A 23,521-nucleotide genomic window follows, 5' to 3' on the forward strand; every position below is an offset into this window, starting at 1 on the left:
ACTAATTTCATCTATTGTGTATTCATTAAAACTTTCATGTAGAGAAGCTTTTTCAGTAAAGATCTGTGCTTGATTCCTCAGCATTAATACCTTTAACAGAGTAGAATGATAATACAGAATTCCAACAGGAATATGGCTGGAAAAATATTATGTAGGTAGTCCCAGTGAAGCTGTCATTTGGTGTCTACTTTGAAAACAACAGATCTTTTAGCATTGAAATACAAATCATCTTGGCTACTTAGCAAGAGAGAGGGAGGCAATCATAGCTCTTGGAACTGTTGTTTTGAGAGTCATCAGTGGCTTGCATTTTAAGAGATATTTCATAGCCATCCACTCAGAGAGCTTTCCTTCTTGATGTAAATAATCTAAATGATCAGAGTTGGAGCTAAGCTTTGATCAGGTGATGAATGCTTAACTCTGAATTCTCATTGGATTTAGGGCCTACTCAAAAGCTATATAAACTGGTGAATTTTGCATTAGATTGATAGTATGAAGTTAGCCACTGTATGAGACTGAAAGTTGTTTAATGAAGCCTCTTTAAAAGACACAAATAGAATTTTAGTAGAACATAATCTTATTTATCAGCACCATGCTCAAGATGGATCTCAATATAGAGTCTGTATTTGTAGTCAAATTGAGTGTATTCAGTGTTTTTAGAGGCCCAGCAGTGTTTAAATACACTATATTTAAAAGTGTATCTGAAATTATTGAAAGAATGTAAATAGTTTAGTCTTCTCAATTCCAGGATTTTTCTAAAGCAGTTCTGACTGTTTGGGGCATGTTGAGACAGCTTGAATTCCTCCTGTATTCCCATGCCTCAGAGCTTCCCATTGGCTGTCTCTTGACTTTCAAAAGCACCTATTCTGTAGGAAGCCCTAGGGCCAAAAGCTGGTGAGTATGGTCTCTAGAGCCCAAGGGGCTTAAATACAAAAGTTAACCTTAGCTCAAGAAGCCAGACTGCTATCAATGGCAAGGGAAGGATCCTGTTCTTATTTACCATTGCAATTTTTAACTGAATGATCAGTTGTCCATTTAGGCTCTCAAAGCTAAAATTAACTTTTTTGACTTAATCTTTCTCTTCTTATTCCACTGGTCTTTAGTTGGGAGTGTCAGACTGCCAAGTAATTAAATAATTTATTGAAATTTAAGTTCTGAAGAGACTTAGATGCTTTCAAAAATTTTATCTCAAGTCATTCAAGGACAGAATCTTACCCCTGCAACATATATATTAATTATAGTAATGGAAATAAAATTTCTATTAATACTTTTCTTTCTTTCTTTTATGTTAGCAGATGGACCATATCTTCAAATCATAGAACAGCCGAAACAGGTAAGAACAAGACTACATTTTGAAAATGTCTAAGGTAGCTATATTACTACATTCAGCTTTGAATAAACTTATGACTTAAAAAAAGAGCACAGAAAAGTCTGAGCTGTCAGAACAAATGTGGCACTTGAACATGAGGAGTTTTAACTCTTACTTTTGTAATTAAAGTATTTCCTGTTTTGTTCTTTTTTCATGTTTATTGTTCTCTGGAAGTGTCATAATACAAAAAACCAACTCTAAGAGTTTTAAAAATAAACCTTGCTAAGTATAGACTCTTCATCTTAGAAGTGACTGTTACAGTACCCCAGTATTTGGAAACATAAACTACTAGATGAAACATGGAAGATTTTTAGGATTTGTTTCATAGTTTTTGAAATACAAGAAGTTAAAAATAAAAACACTTAATTCCCAAGTTTCATGAACTTCTGACTTGTGTTTTGTTGTTGTAAAGAAATGCAGTTGTCCTTTGAGATTCTTTTTGTTATAGTTGTCTGTTTTGAATAATCAAAGAAAAATGAAGATAAATACTCAAATGAAGCTTTTTTTCTGTTATGTAGCAAATGCTGACCTATGCTCCTCTGACAGCAAAGAAGTCATTTCAATGCACTGGTTAGTTAGATGTACAAAGTAATTGCTGGGTAAAGACTGCCCTGAAGTGTGCCTGGGTATTGTTCCCCTTTGGCTGATGGCACTAGCAATTGCAAGGATTCCTCCTGAAGCTAATAACGTATGGAGGTGCCTTTCCTGTCTGTCCCAGTGAATTGCATAAAATACTACCTTATGGAGCTGTTCAGTAAACAGAGGAAAACAGCAGCTAAAAGCTGTCCCATCCTCCTCTTGATCTGCTGCAGAAGCATACTGCAATCCAGTCTTCCTGGCAGGAGGCAGTGGAGAGCATTGGTTTCAATCACACACCGAAGACATTTTTGTGCTGGAGCATCCCTACAGGAATAGGGCTCTTCATCACAGCACCAAGTGAAACAGCAGTGTACTGTGAACTCTTGGAAGAATATGCTGCATCTTCCTCATTATTTTAAGTTAATCCCTAATCAGGCCATGTCTTTGCATAGTGGAGCCTGCAGTGCACAGTCCATAAGGAAAAACCATTGTTTCCATGTGTGACTTCTCTGCAGGTGGCTCCTCTCGGGGAGTACCCATGTGGCAAGCTAGGCAGGGGCTTATGGCAGGGTGATGAGGGTGATGCATCAGCAGAGTGATGTGTCCTGACTGCAGAGGGTGATTTGCCTTTTGCAGGGGTTGCTTTGCCTTTTGATCAACTTGAGTTCAAGCTCATCATAGCTGGGCACATTATGCACAGTACTCTGGGTCACTCAGCTCACCTTTGGAAGGCAATTGGTGAGGTCTGAATAAAAGTCATAAAAGTTTACATTTGCTTGGTAAACAAGTTCTTAGCCTGAAAAGGTTTTAGTGAGATAGGTATTGAAGCTTCTGCTTATGGAGTAATTTTAAGACATGTTTTTCACTTTCAGCTAATACAGACTTCAAATTCAGAGTTGTCTACTACTAGAAAGAAGCTAAATGATTTTTGGAAAAGGCCACAACACTAACTGGTGCTATTTGGACACTGGGAGCCTATATAAGATGGGGATTTTGCCAGAAATTGCAGGACTGGAGAGTAGATCTGAAAGCAGAACTGAGGACCACATGAAATATATTGTTAGAGTATTAATTAGAGTTAGACAGACAGACACCTTTGCTTAAGAGTTGGACCTTCCATGCTTTATTAATTGTCATGTAAAATAAAGGGGGTGTTCATCAGTGGAGTCGATGGAGAGCTGTGCTCTGGACTGGTTTTCAATATCCTGCAGTTCTCTAAAGTATATTCAGATGTCTATTTATGTAGCTGAGATGAAAACCAGCCAGAGTCCCCTGAAGCTTTTGTCCTGTTTCTGGATTTCACACAGAGATACAGCTTTCATATGTTTTTCCCGGAAGGAAGAAGTGTTTCTGTTTCATCCCTGTACTTTCCTTTATGGTGCTTTGGACTTCCTTTTTATTTGTTTCAATTTTGTCTACCTAATAGCAATCTTGGGAGAGAGTATCTGCTCTTGCATTCTCTACATGTGAATTTTTATCCTATTTTAAGAGTATAAATAGTTCTCTGTTTCAAAATATCTTCACTTAACTGAAAGAAAAAGTTGAGGATGCTGCTGTGTGTTAAAGTGAAAATATCACAGGTTCTCTAGGGCTGCAGTTCAGTGATGCTTTGTTAACCAGCACTCAGTGTTTCCATGGATGAACAATTGTAACTTTTCCATTTGGGTCAGTCTTGTTTGTGGGTGTTTGTGTTCATCTTTGTGTGTGCTGTTTCTCTTTTGGTTCTGTTTCTGTACAGCTTTCAAGTTTCTTTTCCTTTATTCCACAGAGGGGATTTCGTTTCCGATACATATGTGAAGGGCCTTCACACGGTGGACTTCCTGGTGCCTCTAGTGAAAAGAACAAAAAATCATACCCTCAGGTCAAAGTAAGGACAGAAAGCATTAATTCTGTGAAGTCAATGCAAGTGTCATCCTCTGTATGTGTATAGGGCCTTATTGCATAGCAACATAAATTTGTATGAAGTTGCTCAAGACAGACTACATTTCAACCGCAATGTTCACATTTGATGTTGAAAATAAAGTTGTCCTAAGATGTGTGGGTTTGTTTTGGCACCATTTTTATCTGCCAGCAGTTGAGCAGTAACTTACTGCACCTACTACCTCACTACTATTATGCAGACTAATGGAGCTCTTCCTTAAGGTGCAGTTTTAGCAAGGGTTGAGCTGCTCAGTTGCTTCATTTCCATTGCAAAGCTTCAGTTTGCTTAGTTACTCCACTTCACTCTAGGATTCTATATACTAAGTTTTCTCTTTTTTTCTGTTCATGTTACTCCTTATTCAATATCTCTAGTGTATTCCATTCTTAGGAACTTAATTCCTTTAAAGTAAACGTTGAACTTTTCATTTTTATAGGAACAGTGTTCAGGTGTTCACTGAACTTTTTTGTGGGTTTTTTTCCCCCCCAGGAAAAATAATTCAAATATGTTAATCAAAGAAATGTTCTGTAGAGGCACTGTATGAAGATTAGAAAAGTGATTAATCATTCTGGGACTGGAGAACTGTCTTTGCCTATGTTTCTTTCAGCAATTTTTTTTTTTTTCCTGTGGAAGTGTGGAAAAGTTACACTGTGTCTTTTCAGTATTCTTTTTAACTTAAATGCAAGCCTTGGTCTTATTGCATTACATCTTTGAACAGCTGCACTACAAATTCTCATGAGGAGCAGGGTTTATGTGTTCTAATTCTGGTGTTATTTCCTAATGTATTCTCACTCTGGTGCTCTCTTACTCCTTTACGGGGAAAGAAGGGGAGGGAAGAGTGGCAAGCAGTAAACCTCTGCCTTGGTGTGTGCCACTCCTGGTTGTTCTCCTCAGTGTACGTAGTTCATCCACAGTTCTTGGGAAAGGCTGGAGTTTGGAACAGCTGCATCTCCTAATGAACCAGTATAAGCATAACATAATGGAAAATAATCAGCACTGGCTGAGGTAGCCAAGGCTGATAGTCTTGTGAATTGAGAAGAAGCTGGGAAAGCTCATTTCATATAGCCTTGCAAAACTCTGAGGAAAAATTACTAGCCCAGGCAAATGATCTACTTGCTTTTTTCTTTCCTATTTTGACAGTATTGATGAACCAATGAATGAAATTTCACTGGAATGTTCAGATATAAAATCATTTACTTCAGTTGAGGCAGATCTTTGGATTCCGATCCAATCTGTAATGATAATAATACAAGTGATAATTTATAAAGGTGTGGTAGATCCCACAATAGCATGACAAGGAGTTATACAGGAAATGGAATTTTTCCTTGAGTAAATTAGAAAGCAGAATGTTCTTTGGCTTTCCATCAAACCTTCTAATTTCATTGATCATCACTTTTTAATTTCATCTAGAGCTTACACACACACACACATATCCCTTCCCTTCCCTCCCATCCCACTGTGTGCATCTGGGTTTTTTTCCTAGTACAAATCCCCACATGGCAACACCTGCTGGGAGAGGCTGGCAAGGGAACACAAGTAAATTCCTCAAGGCCATTGCTTGTTAGTGCCTGTTCTTGATTCAAGTGGTGCCAGTAAAGACAGAAGTGTTTCACACCTTTTCCTGTAAGTCTTTTCTGTGTTTTGTCAGAATGTGCTCACTTCGTTGTGACTGAGTGGAGCACAATTGAAAATTGCAATTTTTTGTTGTGTTGGAGTTTTTTGTTTTGGTTAGTTTTTTATTTTTTTGTGTTGGTTTTTTTTTTTTTTTTTATTCTTATGCCGGTGTTTTCACTATAAAACCTACATTAGTTGATCACAATACAGTGAAAGGACAGTAGTATGAGCTTTGGCTGTACTATAATAAAGGAGGTTTTGTGACAGATCTTTAAACTCTTGGCCATAGCGTGGTCAGTGCAGCTCACATTGGGATCTACTTTGTGAGAATTTGGCCAACTCTCTCAAAATTTACTAGTAGCTACCATGGGATGTCCTGAAAATAGACATCCTCAGTGTACAAAAAATGATTGCAGTCTCCCTATTCTGTTTTCATAGGATGATGGATTGGAGGCCAAAAGAAAACACATTTATGGGATGTAACCTCTTGCATAATGTGGGCTGTTCAATTTCACCCTTTTTTCTTAACTAAGCTGGAACACATCAAGTAATATCTCTCACATAAAGGCTGGAGTTTTAAAGACTTTGCTATGTCTCTAAGCAAGGTATTTTGGTATTTAATTACATGTTTAACCTCTCTCTGTATAGTATATTAGTAGATAGTGTAGGTCAGGAATTAATGTGGCAGTTCTGCAGTGCCAGTCTTTACACTTGGAACAAACCTGCACTGGCCAGCAAGGTGGAATTGGTGTAAAATGCCTTGTTTAATGGAACAGCCCTGACTAATGTAATCTAGATTACAGTGTGTATTTTTCTATAAAGTTAAAAATGGGATTAATTTATCTTAATGATTTGTGGAATTGTGTTCCTTTGTTTAGCCCTGTCTTTGCTAAGAGTAATCAGAATATGTCGGAAACATCTTGCATATTCAGAGGATTCTTTATAACTTTGCATGTCATTATGGAGAGCAGAAAAGTTGTAGATAACAAATATATTACAATGAAGTTATGTTTAATGATTACAACCTAAAATTCTTCATTTAAATTTCATTTTCATGCACTTAGTGTAAGTAACACAATGCTTGAAAATTTTACTGTCTAGAACAGTTGAAATCAAAGGTGCTGAACTGCTTATTCATCATTACTTTTTTGTCCAGGGGAAAAAGCAATCAGTAGTATAAAAAGAAAGGATAAACCAGCAAAGTCTAATATTATCACCAGCATGCTTAACTCTCTAATTTTTTTTTATTTATAATTTGCTTGGGTTTTATATATTTGAAAAAATGTGATAAAACTCATGCAGAAAATTTCCACTCGCCTTACACGTTTATCATGTGTGTCCTGATCTTGCATACTGCTCTTAGTGTGGGCAGATCCATGTTTTACACTGAAGTGCTTGATCCAGTTTTAGGTGTGACAAGAACTTGCTGAAAACAGCAGAGTGAAAGAAATGTCCTGAATTTTCACCTCCTTGGGGGCAAATCTACGTGGGTGGCTGCAGTCTCTAGTTCAGTGTTCTTTATGAGCTGGATGTAAATGAGCTTCAGCCCGAAGTTCAGAGGTGTGCCTGAGCTAAAGAGCACCATTTCTCTGCACAAGAGTTTGGGCATGGAGCACTTTGGCTTGTGAATTGAAGCTGCACACCAGTTAGGCAGCCCTGAACCCAGGCACACCAACAGAACTGCCCAGCCAGTCGTGTCCTGGGGCTATCCCAAATAATACCTCAGTTTGGAGATAAAAGTTTTTCTCAAAATCAGGGATTTCAGCACATTTACTTCGAGTTCAGGAGAAGAATTTATGGAAAATTACTTTGCTGATGAGCCTTGGTGACAAAAGGAGCATATTTATTTGCTTTTCCCCCCGCCTCCAATAGGAATTAAATGTAAAGTGGTACAGATTGCTGATGACGAGTCAAAAAAATCACCTAACAGCTAAATTAAGGAAAAAACATGAGACAAGAATAAGCAGACTTTTTGGTATAAATATTTACCCCTCTTAAAAATCTACTGAATAGAATTCAGTGATTTGAGCTTTTTACTGATAAGGCTGATTTAGCTGAATAGGAGGCACAGAATCTCTTCAGATGGGCTTGTAAAGCAGAGCACTTAGCTCCGTATTTTTGCCATCAGAGTGACCTCACAGTCAGAGGATCAGATCTTCAGCTCCCATTGGTTTAAATTACCTGACATTGTTTTTCTAAAATCTATCAAGTACTAAGTTACCTACACGATTGATACCACATCTGAAATATTTTGTCTTTAATTAGCAACCGAAAAAAAGAGAGATACTGCTCTGTGAAAACAGACTGTTTATAAGGAGTGAGTGATGCCTCATCTTTGGAACACTTCTTGTACATGCCTATTGAGGACAGCAGTAGTCATACTCTGAAGGACAGGCAGGGCTGGGGCTGCAGTTGCTCTAACAAAGGCACTGGAAAGAGAAATAGGTGATTTTGTAATGCTGGCATTGTAGGTTTGACATGGTCTTTTCCATCATTTTATCCTGTTGTTGACCACTTGGTTTCATTTCTTGCTCGTAAGAGTAACTGGAAAAAACATCTTAGAAGTATGAAAATGTTCTTATAAAGTTTTTGTAAAGTTTTGGAACCAATAAAAATTGGCTGGGATCTGGATTGCAGGAGGACATGAAATAACTGAAAAAACTTTCTTCTCTTGTTTTGAAATTGACTCAATTTTGAGTTCACAAGGTCCTTTTAATCTTTCAGAAAAATCTCTCAAACAGAAAGAGCAGATAAATGTAAGCCTGCAGCCTTTTAACTTTATCAGATCAATTGAGTGCTGCTTCAGGTACAGGATGTAATCAAGTATTACAGCTATACTCTGCCCAGGAACTTCTTTTCTTTTTTCCCCTCACCTTTAATTTGAAGTTCAGTATCTGTTTTTTGGATCACAGCTCAGATTTTGAGCCATACAGCATCCACATGCTATCTCCTCTTAATGCTGAGTGTGTTTTTGTGTCAAAACCATAATCCCTATTCAGCACTGTAACACACCTTCTACCTTTTCAGGCCTTTGACAGTGTTTCTTAAGTTCCTGCGCAAAAGCTGATAGTTGCTTGTATACCTTAGTGCCAGAATTAATTTAAAATTATTCTGAAATTGTGGCATGATTCAAGGACATTGAAAACTTATTTCAGACTTAATTTATGGCACATAAGGATATTTAACCACTCAGACTATTTTCCTGGGCACCAAGTTACCCCAAATGACTCAAAATCAATTAGGAAAGTCTGTCTACAAGAAATAAGGGTAGAAGACGTTCAGAGACATTCTGTCCCCTTTGCAGTATAGGACATCAGACTGGATGACAAAAATAGTCCTTTCTTGCCTTATGACCTACATAAGGTATTACGTTTTAGGAGCCCTTTTGTTTTTCCCCTGAGAGGGAGAGACTACAAAGATCATGCTGAGCTGAGTAACAGGGCGGATTGTAATCTGTGCTTTCAGAGGCTGGAAAGTCCTTGACGTGCAGCAGCCCTGCCTCCAGTGTCACTGTGGTTTCTACAGCTGATGAAGGATTGTCTTGAACTTTTCTGATGTGACACCAGAACATCAATGTTACTCATAGTGAATATAGCACTACAGATGTGCTGGGAGCTTTGTAGTAGGGAAAGGCTTATTGAATGAAGGGTAAAATGAAAATAATTTTTTTAAAGCTACCTTTTTGAAAAATTAATTGTAGCAGTGGTGGTGACATACGGTAGCACCAAATGCAGTTGTTTTTATTTTCAGATGACTTTGAGAAAGGTACATAAGAATTTTCTCCCTGCTGGTAAATGACAGAAATAGTCCAGCAGTGATTATCCTGCATCTCTGTACTGTTTCAGTCCAGATTTTAATGTGGAAACAGGAGGGAAGCATCAGCCCTCTGTCTTGAATTTTAGAAATTGCCACTTGTAAAATGCACATTACTGCAGTATTATGCAGTTACCTAGCAGGAGTGGGTAATGAGAGGGCTTTTGCACACCTGCTCCTCCTGGAACAACTTTTTCATAGTTGAGATTTTTTTTTTTTTTTTTGCTTTCAGCAGTGAATAGGAAGGCAGGGAGGGCACGCATTGTGCATATGCAAAGTGTTTCAGTTGTGATGGAATGGGTTCAAGAGAGGGGTTAACTGGAGTGAAGGAAGCTAGCAGGACTCAGTAATGTGGTGAAATCAAGGCAATCCCTCACTATCAGCATTTTATCGACAATATAACCTTAAATATTCAGTTCATCACTGATTCATCACTTTAATGTTTATCGTGATCCTTTAATACCTTGGTTGATTAGATCTATAAGCTGCTGTAATACAAAGAACTTGGCCCAAGGCAAATTAGAAGAAAAATTAGAGGAGGAGGGGGAAAAGCCCAACATTGATAAAAGGGTTAGTTAAGTGAATTGGAAGGGAAAGTAATGTTTGCTTTTTAAAAAGTGAGGTAATTTTATGTTCAGCATAATTTGAAAGTGGTGCATAAGCCATAACAGCCTTGGAGTATTACTGCCTTGGAGTGAGGAAAGAAAATAAAGTTCTAAATAATATATGTAAAGCAAATAACTTACCAGTATGGTATGTTCTTAGTAATTTTAGATGTGTTTTTGAGGCATTGTTTTTATTAAAGGCTGTTAAAAATGTATGGTGATTAGAAACTGTGGCAAGGGGAAAAAAAGCTTTGTAGGCTTTGAGAGTTAAGTATATGAAAGAAAGCACATGCAAAGAAAGCAGTTTATCATAGGTCTCGTCCAGCAAAATCCTTGGTGGGACTTCATTACATATCCTTGTGTACACTTAAGGGAGATATTTAGTGGACTGAGTAATATGTGTTGATGAAGTACATTGAACTAACAAAATGCCTATTAATATTAATTAATTTATTCACTAAATCTCTACCTGAGGAGTCATTGTAATGCGACTAAAATGTTTTATAACAATCATAACATTTAAAAGTAATTTTTAAAGTCTTTCTGAATTGGGCTAAACAATGCAGGGTTTTGAGTTCAATTTTCTATATGCTTCTTAATGGGTAACAGTGTTTATTGTGAATTCAGTTTACTGATTGAAACTTAAGGACAGCAATGTGGACTAAATGGCCAGAATGTAAAATTGGGATTCATGTTTTAAGAAACAGATGAGGCTTTCCTTTAGATTTTTTGTTCAGTACTTCTGTCATTTGCATGTCAAGTTTAATTGCAAAAGAAAGTGATTATCTGGTACAGTTAGTTTGCCATTTGTATTTCATGAAGAAATGCATATACATTTCTCCTATGTAAATTCGATTGTACTTAACTGACAGAAAATACTCACCTGGAATCATTACTTGTTCCATTTTTAGAAAACAGCAAGCAAACTATCCCACACCTTTTATATTTATTTACAGATCTGCAATTATGTTGGACCTGCAAAAGTAATTGTCCAGTTAGTAACTAATGGGAAATATGTCCACTTACACGCTCACAGCTTGGTGGGTAAATTCTGTGAAGACGGTGTGTGCACGGTTATCGCAGGACCCAAGGACATGGTTGTAGGGTAAGTCTGGGAACTCCTCTGGAAAACTGAGCTGTGGGGGAAGCATCAAGACTGTAAAAAGCAATACAGAAATACTCCTAAGAGGCAGCTCTGTGGACCGTCTCCGCGCCCTGATCTCTGTTTTTTTTTTATCATAAATAGAAAATTTAATGGGGTTTTTGTTCACCTTTCTAGAATTTTCCCTAAGCAAGCTAAATAAATTTAAGTAACTAATTTTTACTTAGAATTTGTATAGTTTTAATCTCTTGGTGTGCAGTCTAAATTTGTGTTTAAAGTCCATTCTTTAAAATGCAAGGAGTTTTGATCAGAGAAGGGACTAAAATTAGTGTTACCATTTTGTTACCTCTTTGATCAATATTTTACTTTTATTGAAACCTGTCAATAGAAATGTAATGGAAAGCATTAAGAAAATAGGATTAGTAAATTTGAAATTAATGCAGGACAAGTATAAACATGAAAATACTGCATAAGTCAAACTTTTAAAGTTTAAAGCAGAAAGACTGTAGTGAAATTGTAGCTGGCCTGTTCTTGTTTCATTTGAAGGAATAATTGTTTATATTGGTAAATGGAGCTGAAGCTCCCAACCGTGTTTTGAGGCTTAGATCAGGTTTCATGCTGGCTGTGAGTTTTAATTCTGTGATCTCAAGAATGTCTTTGTTGGTGAAGATGATGAAGTTTAAAAAGCTGAGAAGGTTGGGAGAGAGAGATTCTTTTATACTGTAACTTTTGATGTCCAAGCCCAGTGCACTGACTTTACCGCGCACAACAATTTAAATAGCTTTATTTCAAATGCTCCTTTTCATCTTGAAAAGTTTGGCTCATTTTCTAACCTGTCTTGTTTTTCATCAGATGTTTAGAACCAGCTTTCCTGTCCTCACTTGACCCACATGAAAATTGAGTTCTTGTCTTGTTTTCATACTTCCAAATCTAATTGATTTTTCCATGTGCCAGCAGATTTTTACAAAAATGCACCTTGTAGTATGGAAATTTTCATTCAAATAGATACCCAAAGTGTCTTGCAGAATGACCAGAGCCTTCCTTAAAACATTTTATTTGTAAAATACTGCACTGTTTTCAGCTTCTTTCCAAACCATTTTCAACAGATGGAGCATACTCTGAGCAGTTGCTCTGCTTAACAGACACACAGAATGACATATCAGTGTCATTGCCAAGACACAGCAAACAAAGTGTGACTACCAGATTTTCCAACACTTCCTAAGTTGCTTTCCCAGTGGAAATCTGAAACCTGACAAATTACTGCTTATGCCATAGGAAAGTGCACCCATATGATTGCTGTCATATGACGGTGCACATTTTACACGTTTTGTGATCTTGACTGAATTTTTCTTGATGGAAAATTCTCCCTCAAACACTAATAGTGCCTAAGTAAGCCTATGGACTCCTTCTGTAGACTTGGGTTGTGTAGCTCCGTCTGGTAAGAGAAAGGCTGCCTGCTGCAGGTCTGGCCTAAAGCATTCCCCCAATCAAAATTTGGCAGGTTTGCAAATCTTGGAATACTTCATGTCACGAAGAAGAAAGTGTTTGAAACTCTGGAAGCACGCATGATAGATGCTTGCAAGAAGGGATACAACCCAGGACTCCTGGTGCATCCAGAACTCAGCTATCTGCAGGCAGAAGGATGTGAAGACAGGCAGCTAACTGGTATGTGAACATGATGACCTGGTTTTAATTGGTCTTCTAAGGTCTTTGGTCCTTCAGAAACAGGCTGAGCTTCTGAAAACATAGATTCCTAGCTAGAAAAAGACCTTGTGTAGGACAACAGCCAATGTCTATGTGCTTTTTAGAGGTGGTGCATTGTTGCCATGTTTTAGGGAATCTGAAAGGAGTCTGCTGTCAACGCATACATGAGAATGGAGAAACTTCCTTCCACAGCTGCATGTACCAACCTCTGCACGTGTATTCCATTGCTCTTATGCTGTTTAAGAGCATATTAAGCTATTAAATAGAGTAATTTTGCATTATTGCAGCAAGACATGATATCCTTAATTAACTTAGAGACCTCCTTTTGAGAGCACTTTCATTCAGCTGCATTTCACTCATATTGCTGTAAAACCTGTGGTCTGCATTGCTTTCAGGTACTGTACAAAGGGGCCAGCTGTCTTTTCACTGCTCTTAACACCAGGTATTCTGGTGTCCTTAGGGATGGCCTTCATCCTTTTCACAACGTTTATGAATTGAGAGCAAAAAATAGTAATTTTCTGTCTTTTAATTATATAACTTAAGTAAGATCTGATGCACAAACTGCAAGATGAACACAGTATAATTTGAATAGCTGTTCCACTCTGCTTAGAAAGGGAAAACCCAATGGATGTTAAATGTAAAAGAAGACATTTCCTCCCTATCCATGCCTTTGGATGTTTGTTTGTTCTCTCTGTTTTGTTAAGGATGTCCTACCCTTTGTGTTAATTCCTCTGTCTGTCAATTCCAGAACGGGAAAGAGAAATCATCCGCCAGGCAGCCATACAGCAGACCAAGGAAATGGATCTCAGCGTGGTGCGGCTCATGTTCACAGCCTTCCTTCCTGACAGCAACGGCAGCTTCACACGGAGACTTGATCCCGTTATATCAGATGCAATATATGACAGCAGTAAGTATATTTGGTTTAATTACTTTTTAAATTAGGAGCAGGCTTTTGTACACACAGAAATGACAGGTAGATAGACTCATCTAGCCCTGCCTGCCTGGTATTTGATGAAAAACAAGTAGCCCATGGATAATTAGCCCCATGTCTGTCCGTGTACATACAGTATGATTCTGGTTTTAATAGATGACGATATAAGCCATAGAGGAAGATTTTATTTTGCTGTTAGCATGTTTAATCCTGCCACTTTTATTATGAGGATTTTGTAAGTTCTTGTTATGTCCATAAGAAGGGCTTGAATTTTGCAAGAGTTTTCAGTTGCTTTCTGTGACAAAGGGTTGTTAGACAAGATATGAGGAAAAAAAATTTGCTTCTGTCTTTGTTGAGAATTTGACACCTTTCAGTTTTGAAGACCATCTGCTTGTCCATATTTTAAAAGATAATGCAACCATTTCCTTTAGATCTGTCAGTATTTTTTAGAGCATTCCTCTATTTGTCTTTTTCTAAGAGAATTTTTTCACTTCATGTTTTCCCCTATGCTGTTAAATTATACTGACTCATCTTACTTGAACCCTTTCTGCTGCCTGAATTTTCCTTCCTGAGGCTGTGGATTCCCATGTTCTTGATAGTCATTCTGTAATGACTCAGGAAAAGTACCTTTTTTTTTGTTTGTACATCAGTCATGTCTATATTATTGCTTTTTAAGGACAAAGTCTAAATCAAAAGGTACTAATGCAACTGTTCTACTATAGTCTGTGCCTTGCTGTTAATTGGGAAATGTAGTTAGGTCAAAAATATTGTCCTAAACTAAGGATACAAACAAAGGTGACATTTTGTATGCTTGTTTCTGCTGTTGTAAGTTGCTACACAGATGTCAGTTACTAGTTTCTAATGTCCCAAGGTGAATTCTTAATTGCTAATTTCAGAAGATTTTTCTTGAGTTTTGTTTGGGGGTTTTTTTGAATACTTCATTGGCACCATTCAAGCCTTCGCAGAACAGACATAACTTGTGGTAGCATAACTTGCCTGTCACAGTTGCTTTCACTTATCAGATGATAGTTCTGTCTTGAGGACCAATAGTTGTCTGTTGATGGAGATCTGTGGAGGTGGGCTTTTTTATCACTGTCCGGTACACACACTGGCCAAAAACTGGCATGCTTTCAAGTAAGGCACAGTGTAAAGCAAAGCACTGTCGATAGCAAAAAACAGGAAACAGCTCTCAAGAGTGGCACCTTGTCAGAAAGCAGGGAGGAAAAATTGACATTCTCTTGTACGGCCCTGTTGTCATAAAATGCGTACTAGTGCAGGGTGCTGGATGCAGTTCACTGCTGGGTTACCTTGCTAATGCAGCAATTGTGCTGCAGTGGCTGGGGCCTTATTTTGTAGTTCACAGTTCAGTCATAACTTTGAAGATATGAAATTGTCTTTCGTATGAAAAGCCCTTGATTTATTCATGTTTTAAAAAATCACAGACAAATTCAGGTAGGTTGTATTGGAAGCTTGTCTTTCTATTGCATTTCTGTGTGTTGTGCTTGGTTGTGTTTTTTGAAGTCTAAATCTGTTACAGTCTAAGCAATTTTTTTTCATCTTCCCTTTCAATAGAAGCTCCCAATGCATCCAACCTAAAAATTGTAAGAATGGACAGAACAGCAGGGTGTGTGACAGGAGGGGAAGAGATTTACCTGCTCTGTGACAAAGTTCAGAAAGGTAAGAGTAATGAGTATTGTAAGGTATACCAGGGTGTTGATCTGGAGTACGCATAAAGCCTTCCATGCTGTCTTCAGTGTTGTCTCACTCTGATAGTGCAGCAGGATTTGTAAGTACTCAGCCTTTCTGGAAGTCAAGGCAGCAGTCCAGAGATTTAATAAATCAAAATAGTCTATTGCAAAGCAAATTCAGCTTCTCTTGCCTCCACAGGGACCATGTGATCGTCTTTGTTCTTCTCAAGTTTCTACCCTTGTGCATGTTCTGGAATTTTGGGGGGTGGTGGGTACTGGGTGATGTTTGACTCTTAACTAACACCTGCTCTGAATTATTCTAAAGTTTTTGATTTATTATTAAGTTCCTGATTGTGAAGAGTAAGTATGAGTATTCTCTATTAACCAGGCATGGGAGCTTAATGTCTTCAGCATTGCTGCTAATAACTTCATTTTTATGTATATGCTTATGGTAGAGGTTACTCAGTGTAAACAGATACTTCTCACAGGTTCATTTTCAGTCTCTGCTCATGGCTTTGAATGTGTAAGAATTCAGCAGTGTGGATTAGGATACTTTGTTTTTTTTTATTGGAAGATAATGGTTAAATGTGGTGTGTTATATTTGGGCTAAGTAAAAAAGAAAAAAGATGGGAGTGCGGGAGATCCTTTGTATTTTTCAGCTACAGGCAGTACTTGGGACAGCCTGGTGTAGATTACATGGTAGAGTGGGTGCCCTGTTCTCATCTATTTGGAAACAGTCCCTGCTCATGTTGTTAAAACCACTGTGACATTTTCTGTTGGTGCAGGCTGTCCTTTTCCATCTCTCTTTCTTTTAAATGCCCTTCTACCACTTAGGGAAGAGAGAAAGCTTTGGGGACTTTTAGGGGCTTTGAAAGATCTATTTTCCTTTAATAGTGCATCTACCCTCTGCCATCGGGAGGACTGAGATAAAACATAACTCTTACACACTAAATAAATAAATAAATGTCTGACTCAGTGGAAGCCCTGAGGTGGGGTTTCCCCTCAGCCAGACTGGGGTTTCCCCTGACCTCACTGCCTTCAGAAACCTCCTGCCTGAAGGAACTTGAGCATGCAGGACAGCAGGACTAGAAGTGGTGGCTCACAGTCTTGAGACTAGCAGGTGGAGCACCAGGGGAAGCAGTCTGTCTGCTACAGAAGCCTGTCCTGCATCAGTCACCCTAAGAGACAATGGGCTTTTCCTAGCTTTTTCTCACGGGAGTGCTGTGGAAGGAATTTACTAGTGAGGTGCTTTTCCTGAAAATATAAATAAATAAATAGAAAAATAATGAAAGAAAATTTGTTCAGAGGAGCAGAAGCCAAATGCCGTGTTTCTGGCCTGTGCTGTTTGGAGGGTGAAGGATCCCCCCCACATCTCTGAGCTGCAGCTCCACCATGGCGCTCTGCCAGCAGCAAGCGGAACTTGAACTGTGGCACTTCAGGTTTTGCTACAGTTTTTTGAACTGAAACTGTTGGAGGAGAGAGGGTGGTTTCTACATTTCACACTTCAAGTTCTCCCCTCCTTACATGTTTGTTCCAAATAAGGCTCTTCTGGAATGTTTTATAACCCTAGAATAGGAAGATGATGTGAACCTAGTTCTCTTTTTACAGCTCAGTAAATAGCAACTTCAGTGAAGTCATTAGGATTAGGCTGATGTAAAGTTGATGTTGAAAATGGATTACTTCTGCTGTTTTCATAAAACAGATAAAGGTAATTGATGTATTGTGTAGTATTTTCATCCAGCCAAAAAGTAACCATGTTGATACTTACTTGAAATAACAACAGCCAAAGGTTAAACAAATGCACAAACATCCCAGAGTGTTATTTTCATTCTTTGCAGATGATATTCAAATACGTTTCTATGAAGAGGATGAGAATGGTGGTATGTGGGAAGGCTTTGGAGATTTTTCTCCTACGGATGTACATAGACAAGTAAGTAACAGAGCATTTGTCCTTTGTTAATGATTCTCCCATCTCTGTAAGCTAGGCTTATATTATAGTTTGTAAATTATGTAAAAGCATCTGTATCCTCTGTTGACCTCCTCTTTGGTTTGTTGCTTCCTAATAATAATAAAAACTTAACAGTTCTTTAAAGACATCTGTTAGGTGACTAAGAATACAGTGCAAGGAAATTAGGAGAAAGCCCCATTGGTTTAACATGCACCCCCTGTAAAATGGTATAGGATATATAAACAGCTCTGAGAGCTCCTGTGAACACACTGAGAAAGCCACAGAGGAGATGCTAAAGGATAAGGGGACAAACAGTGCAGTAGTGACATATGGGATGTGGTAGCACTTAGCACGGCAGTTCTGCCTTTCCCAAAAGGCTTTTTTTTTCTGAGGAGTCAACCTCAGAAGTGAAACTGAAAGCTAAAATGGAAGTTTATTGTTGTAACAGCCCTTAGCTCTGAACTTTTGCCTCCCAAGCCCTAAACCAATGCCTTCAAAATAGTGCAAATGTAAAAGCCAAGTTGTCAAAAGCCATGCTCTGTGACAGATATGCTTGTCTTTGTTTCCTTCACAGTTTGCTATTGTGTTCAAAACACCCAAATACCGAGATGTCAATATCACAAAGCCGGCATCTGTGTTTGTACAACTGCGTAGGAAATCTGACCTAGAAACGAGCGAACCAAAGCCTTTTCTCTACTATCCAGAAATCAAAGGTAACTCATTAAACCCATTCTACAGATTGGGAATGGAAACTGTAGGGTCTCTCAGAAAGTTTTTAATAAGATAGAACTGGTTGAATGAGGAATTTTTTGTTTTAGCTATTATTTTTAGAAAATATATTTGCCTCCTTGTTTTGGGCAGAGTCAATATGCAGTGTGGTAGGTTTATAATGGGTTTTGTCGGTGGTGTTGTAGGACTGGTAGGCAGTAAATCCATGCGTATTTTCCAAGAGAGGCTTGTTCCTTGCAGATTCCCTATATGCACACATGCCTATCCATACAGTAGATGGCACTCTTCCTCTGAGTTTCTGCCAAATAATACCTGAAGAGATTTTACTGTCAGTACTTTCAGATGAAACCCTAAACCACAACCTGTTTGGTGCCTGGTGGAAAAGGCACATATTTTGCAATTCTCACCTTTTACTATCATACCAATGTCACTGATGTTTCTGTATATTCCAATTGCCTGTACTAGTTTAGTAAGCCCAAGACATTTCTTGTGCGAGCAGGTAAAGTGCTGTTTCAATCTCTTGTTTAAAATTTTAGTTGCTTAGCAGAGGTAGAAGAGTCAGTATTGGACCTGCTTTCTAAATTATAGGTGAAAAGAAGTTTAATCAGCATTTCTGTGCCCTTTGAGGTCTGTATTTGAAATGTTTGATGGGAATGACATTGGCAGTCATGGTTTTAAATACCAATAATGTTGATGATATGGAAATGCCTTGAGGCCCAAGTCATAACTGGTGTTTCATTGTATTATCTTTCTGCTTAGCAGTTTACCTGCCTGCAGGTTATACTACTGAATTCTAACCTTGAATGTTTTCTGTGCCTAAGATAGAGCTGTGTTGAAATCAATTCCCTGTCAAAGTCTCTAAAATAAATGTGCATTAGTGGTGAGAGACTCAGGACAGCTGAGGAAGGAGTGGTGGTGGTCCAAGTGAGTCTACTTCACAACTGTTAGAATAAAACAGCACAAAGCATGAATGCACAAAAGCTTCCAGAGTTGCCAGAGGGTTTCTTCTTGGTAATGATTTCAGGAGCCTCTTGCACAAGTGTTAAGGGAAGTGAAGTGTTCATCTGCAGAGCAAAGTTACCAGATTTGAAGCAAACCTCTTTTATGTGCCTCTTAATTGAGTAAAATTAATTCAACATTATGTGCATTTTGAGATTCCCTACACAACTTTATCATGAAATTACCATTTAGGAACTATATTTTTGCCTTGTTGCAAATGTTCCCACAAACTTAGACCCATGTATGTGGATTTTTTGTGTTTCTCTGACTAGATTGCTCACTAGGGTTTTCTCTCCTCGTCAGTGTGAGTATGCCTGATGTGTGCATGCATACACACTTAAACATCCTGTGTACCTGGAAACAATGCACGTGGCTTTGTCAGTGTACTGTCTCATGTATTCAGCTGTCTCATCTGATGCACTGACTGATGTGCCTGTGCATGATATTTCTTTTTGTCATATAGCTGTTGAAAACTACTAGATGGTTTAATAAGCAAATGATATTTCATTCTTTTCTCAACAGTTCTAATGGATTTTAACCCATGTAATGTTTGTATCCTTATTTTTATAGCTCTTGTCATGACATTTTCACTTTCCCCAGTTATTGGGATATTCCTTTTTAAATGTTTGCATTTTGTTTTCCAGGGGTACTAAGTCTTATTTTGTACTTATATTATAAAATAAGTTTAGGCTATTTTTTTTCTCTCCTGCTACTCAGCATGGTTTGACAGTAATATGTCCCTGCCTGAAAATAAGTTGTCTTTGTTCTAGTGGCTGTTACTGGCTGGTATTTTAAGTAAATAATTTTCACCATTTCTTGCCATCCCTTAAAACAAAAGTTGAAAGGGCACTGCAGGTACTCTGCACTGTTGAAACTCAAAAGTCTGATAAGCCTCTGATAAGGCTCAATTTCTGAAGTAGATTTGCTTGGAGGAAGAGACTGTGCTTATATTTCCCAAAGGCAAATTTTCTTCAACCTGTCTGGGGTTTGGAGCACTTGTGCTGATTCATTACTTGGCTTAGACATAGAAGAATTTTGGGACCACTACTCTCCAGGGCTTTAAGTACACGAGACACTTCTGAAGGAAGCCCTCATCCCCCTGAGACATCTCTGCATGTGTCCCCCTGGGTCTGAGCACAAGGCAGTGACATGGCTGAAGAGACCAAGCAGGCCCAAGCAATGCTGCTGGTCTGACTGAGGACTTGGCACTGGCCTGTTCTCAGAGGAATTCTCTCTGCTCCAGTACGTACAAAGATTTTCTGCTATTTGGAGCTTGAGGAGAGTTGACTCTTCTATCACATTCCGCATTGTCCTTTATAAACTAGTAACTGTAGTGATGCCTTCTGTATGCACATCCTGTGTGTGCTGTGCCTGCAACCAGCAGGACTGACTCCCTATTCTCTCTGTTCCTACTATCCCAGATAAAGAAGAAGTGCAAAGGAAACGACAGAAGCTCATGCCGAACTTCTCCGATGGCTATGGTGGAGGCAGTGGCACCGGAGGTGGTGGCATGTATGGAGGGGCAGGTGGTGGTGCTGGCTCTGGTAAGGCAGCAGTTTTGGGCAAAGAGGGAAAAGGGTTCTACTTTGAGAGCAGGACAGATGATTATGCTGATTTTTAAAATGTAAAGAGGATTTTGTCTACTAGGCATTTAGGACCTGACTCTGTTGCCTTTATTCTACTGTTAATCAATTCAGTCAAGCATCTCCTTATTCTAAACACTTCATCATCCCATTTGCCTTCCCACTTTGGAAGCTTCATTGTGCCTTGGAGGCACTGACATTCATGAGACAGCTCAGTTAACTATCGTTTTGGGTGTCTAAAATTAAACAGGTTCTGAATTGTTTCTTGGACCACGAGTGGAATTTGGCAAATTAACCGTTAGTGCAAAGAACTGTTAAAAAATTGGAGATACTCTTTAGTAAATTTTCTACTGTGCTCTCTCTGAAATCAGAGTATATCTGATATGCAGGATCGTGAGAGCATTGCTTTGGTTCTTGCAGCTGAAAAACCTATAGGTCAGCAAATGTCACCTGAACCAAAACCCTTTTTTTAGAGCAGGGAATAAAGCAGCAGCTTTCAAATTGCTATATATGTTGCTTGCAGCACGTGTATAGCATAACACCAGAATACAAATGTGTTGTAATCACAAAGATTCAAAAGCACAGAGGCAGCTTGTGATGTCTCAGTTGAGTTTTAGAGGAAAGACATAGCGATGCTACATTTGTGTGGTGTTATGGATGTTGGGATAGAGTGTCACTATCCAACCACTTAGAATTTCTTTGGATTTTTGAAGGGGTAGGGGAGAGCTCACCTTTTGCCTGGAAAATTAATTGGATGAAATAAAGGAGAAGGTATGCAGAAAACAGAAACTCAGTTCTTTAGGTTCATGTTCTTGATGGTGTTCTCATTGTTTTAGGATGTAATTCTATTGATTCTTAATCTTTCTCCTTTCCTTAGGGTTCAGTTTTCCTTCATACGGATACTCTGCTTTTGGAGGGATGCATTTCCCTGGCACAACAAAGTCCAATGCTGGCATGAAACATGGTAACAGCATAAACGTCTTTCTTCCAACAGTTGAATTGAGTTTGGCCTGTATTTTCTTCTACAGTATGAGCCAAAGCATCAGGCAGGTCTAGCTAAGCGTGCTGGAGAGGGCCTCTTCTCAAACCTCTGGCAGCAGAGGGGTTTGTGTAGCCTATACTGCCTTGCTTCTCTTTTTTCCTCTCCAAGTGTAGTTCCTTTTTACTGTGCAGTCCTTAGCAGCAATGACTAAAACCCCTCCATATGCTTCTGTATTCAGTGTATTGTTTCAAGCAACAGCCCTCTTGCTTGCTTGAATGTGCTGATTACAGATGACCCAAGGACTAGACCACAGAAAATGTATCTTCATTTGTTGCCACAGTCTGGTACTACTACCCTGTAGCCCAGAGAAATCAATGGAAAAGATTAAGTTAATAATAAGGACACTCTTGGCTTCCTAAAATATGAAGGTAATTTCAGATGTACATGTTGATTACTCCATAGATACTTCCAGAGTCTTGGGGATGAATTTGCTGTTAGGAAAAAAAAAAAAAATCTGTCTGAGTAATTCTGCTAGATTTTGTGTGAGTACTTCAGACTTACATTCTTGTACCATGAAAAGAGAAGTAAATCTGTTGTAATATATAAAAGTTTATTTCTAAAGTAGAGGCTGTCAAAGACCTAACATCACTTTAGAGCAAGTCATATCACTGTGTTTGTCCATGTGTGTTGGCATCTGGAATATTATGATTCGTGAGTTTAGTGCTAATTTTTACATTGAAATAAATTTTTGTATTCATTTTTCAGGGTTTGGTTTTGTCTAGTTGATTTTATCATTTGTATTTAAAAAAACAACAGTACTAGACTTTAATGATTTTACTTTTTGTTAGAAGGTCTATCAAATTGCACAGCTGAACAAGACAGAAAGAGCTGTGATAAACAAAATGACCAATGGGACATGAAATGTGACGTGAAGGTGGAAGCCGTGGAGAAGACTGAGTGCAGAATGTCTGCTGTTAATGACAAAAAGGAGGATTCTGTTTTTTCCTGTAAAACGGAAGTAAGCGAAGCAGATTGCAGGTGGCAGGGTAAGTGAGCAAGTAAATGTATTTAGGGTAAATCAAACTGCAGTACTGCAAAGCAAGCATTAAAGGTTTGGAAACTCCAAAAATGTCTGCTTGCTGTTTTCACAACATGAAAATTCCCCAAGATCTAAGGTCTGTCCCTATACCTAGTTCTCTAGATAACTTTCCACCTCTCTACTGCCACTGGACGCTTGAGCTTCTGCTTGTCATGCAAGGAGATGCAACAGCTTTGCCTGCTGGGCATGTTTAACACTGCCTTTGAATAAACTTGTGTGAGGAAGGAAGCTGCAAGCAGTGAAGGCAGAGGGAACATAACTCAGCAGTTGACTTGGCTTTTGATATTTGAGAGACTTTAGTGGATGAGTTAATGGATGTCAGTGACTTGCAGTAGGTCTTCCCTGCAACACTGTTGAACTGTGTGCAAAGTAGCATTATTGGTTTGAATTTAAAATGTAAAGGTACCTGTTTATATTTGGCAAATACACAGTAAAATAACTGCAGTAGCAAAGTGTTACACATCAAACTAATGCCTAAAAATTTTTGGTTTTTATGTATTTTTCATATATTTGTAGCTTTGTAGACCATTAATATGTGGTTATACAATTCCTGGTATTTTTCCTACCCTTTCTCTTAGATTTTAGAGTAATAAGCTAACATTCTAACACACTCCTGAGGTACTGTTTAGTCTTATTTTCAAGTAGAGGACCTACAGGAAGAACATTTTGTTTTCCAATTAGAATCTTAGAAGACATAACAGCTAGTGGAGCAAAGAAGCCCTGGACCAACTTCAGTGGGGCAGTACCTGGGGGAAAAATTACCTAACCAACTGCTCTCCTAATTGGACAGTGTTTGTTAGATAGGATAATTTGTTAAACTTACAAAAACTGTAGAAATCTGTTACTGCGTATGCCCATAGT

The 23,521-nt window shown here is 38.4% G+C and overlaps 1 protein-coding gene across 6 annotated transcripts in view; it reads left to right on the forward strand.

Moving 5' to 3' along the window:
- NFKB1 (nuclear factor kappa B subunit 1) overlaps window positions 1-23,521 on the forward strand; it is a 58,708-nt gene that overhangs the window by 18,627 nt on the left and 16,560 nt on the right. For 3 of the 6 annotated variants that reach the window (XM_053940938.1, XM_053940933.1, XM_053940934.1), the window contains exons 4-14: window positions 1,290-1,330; window positions 3,714-3,812; window positions 10,852-11,000; window positions 12,499-12,662; window positions 13,450-13,608; window positions 15,205-15,309; window positions 17,159-17,250; window positions 17,843-17,981; window positions 20,418-20,540; window positions 21,457-21,543; window positions 22,410-22,607. In XM_053940938.1, coding sequence (XP_053796913.1) covers window positions 1,290-1,330; window positions 3,714-3,812; window positions 10,852-11,000; window positions 12,499-12,662; window positions 13,450-13,608; window positions 15,205-15,309; window positions 17,159-17,250; window positions 17,843-17,981; window positions 20,418-20,540; window positions 21,457-21,543; window positions 22,410-22,607 — 1,356 coding nt within the window. The remainder of the gene's footprint in view (window positions 1-1,289; window positions 1,331-3,713; window positions 3,813-10,851; window positions 11,001-12,498; window positions 12,663-13,449; window positions 13,609-15,204; window positions 15,310-17,158; window positions 17,251-17,842; window positions 17,982-20,417; window positions 20,541-21,456; window positions 21,544-22,409; window positions 22,608-23,521) is intronic. The other 3 variants (XM_053940939.1, XM_053940935.1, XM_053940937.1) reach the window with 3 other exon arrangements.

Source organism: Vidua chalybeata, chromosome 4 (assembly GCF_026979565.1).
Source record: "Vidua chalybeata isolate OUT-0048 chromosome 4, bVidCha1 merged haplotype, whole genome shotgun sequence".
Classification (NCBI taxonomy): domain Eukaryota; kingdom Metazoa; phylum Chordata; class Aves; order Passeriformes; family Viduidae; genus Vidua; species Vidua chalybeata.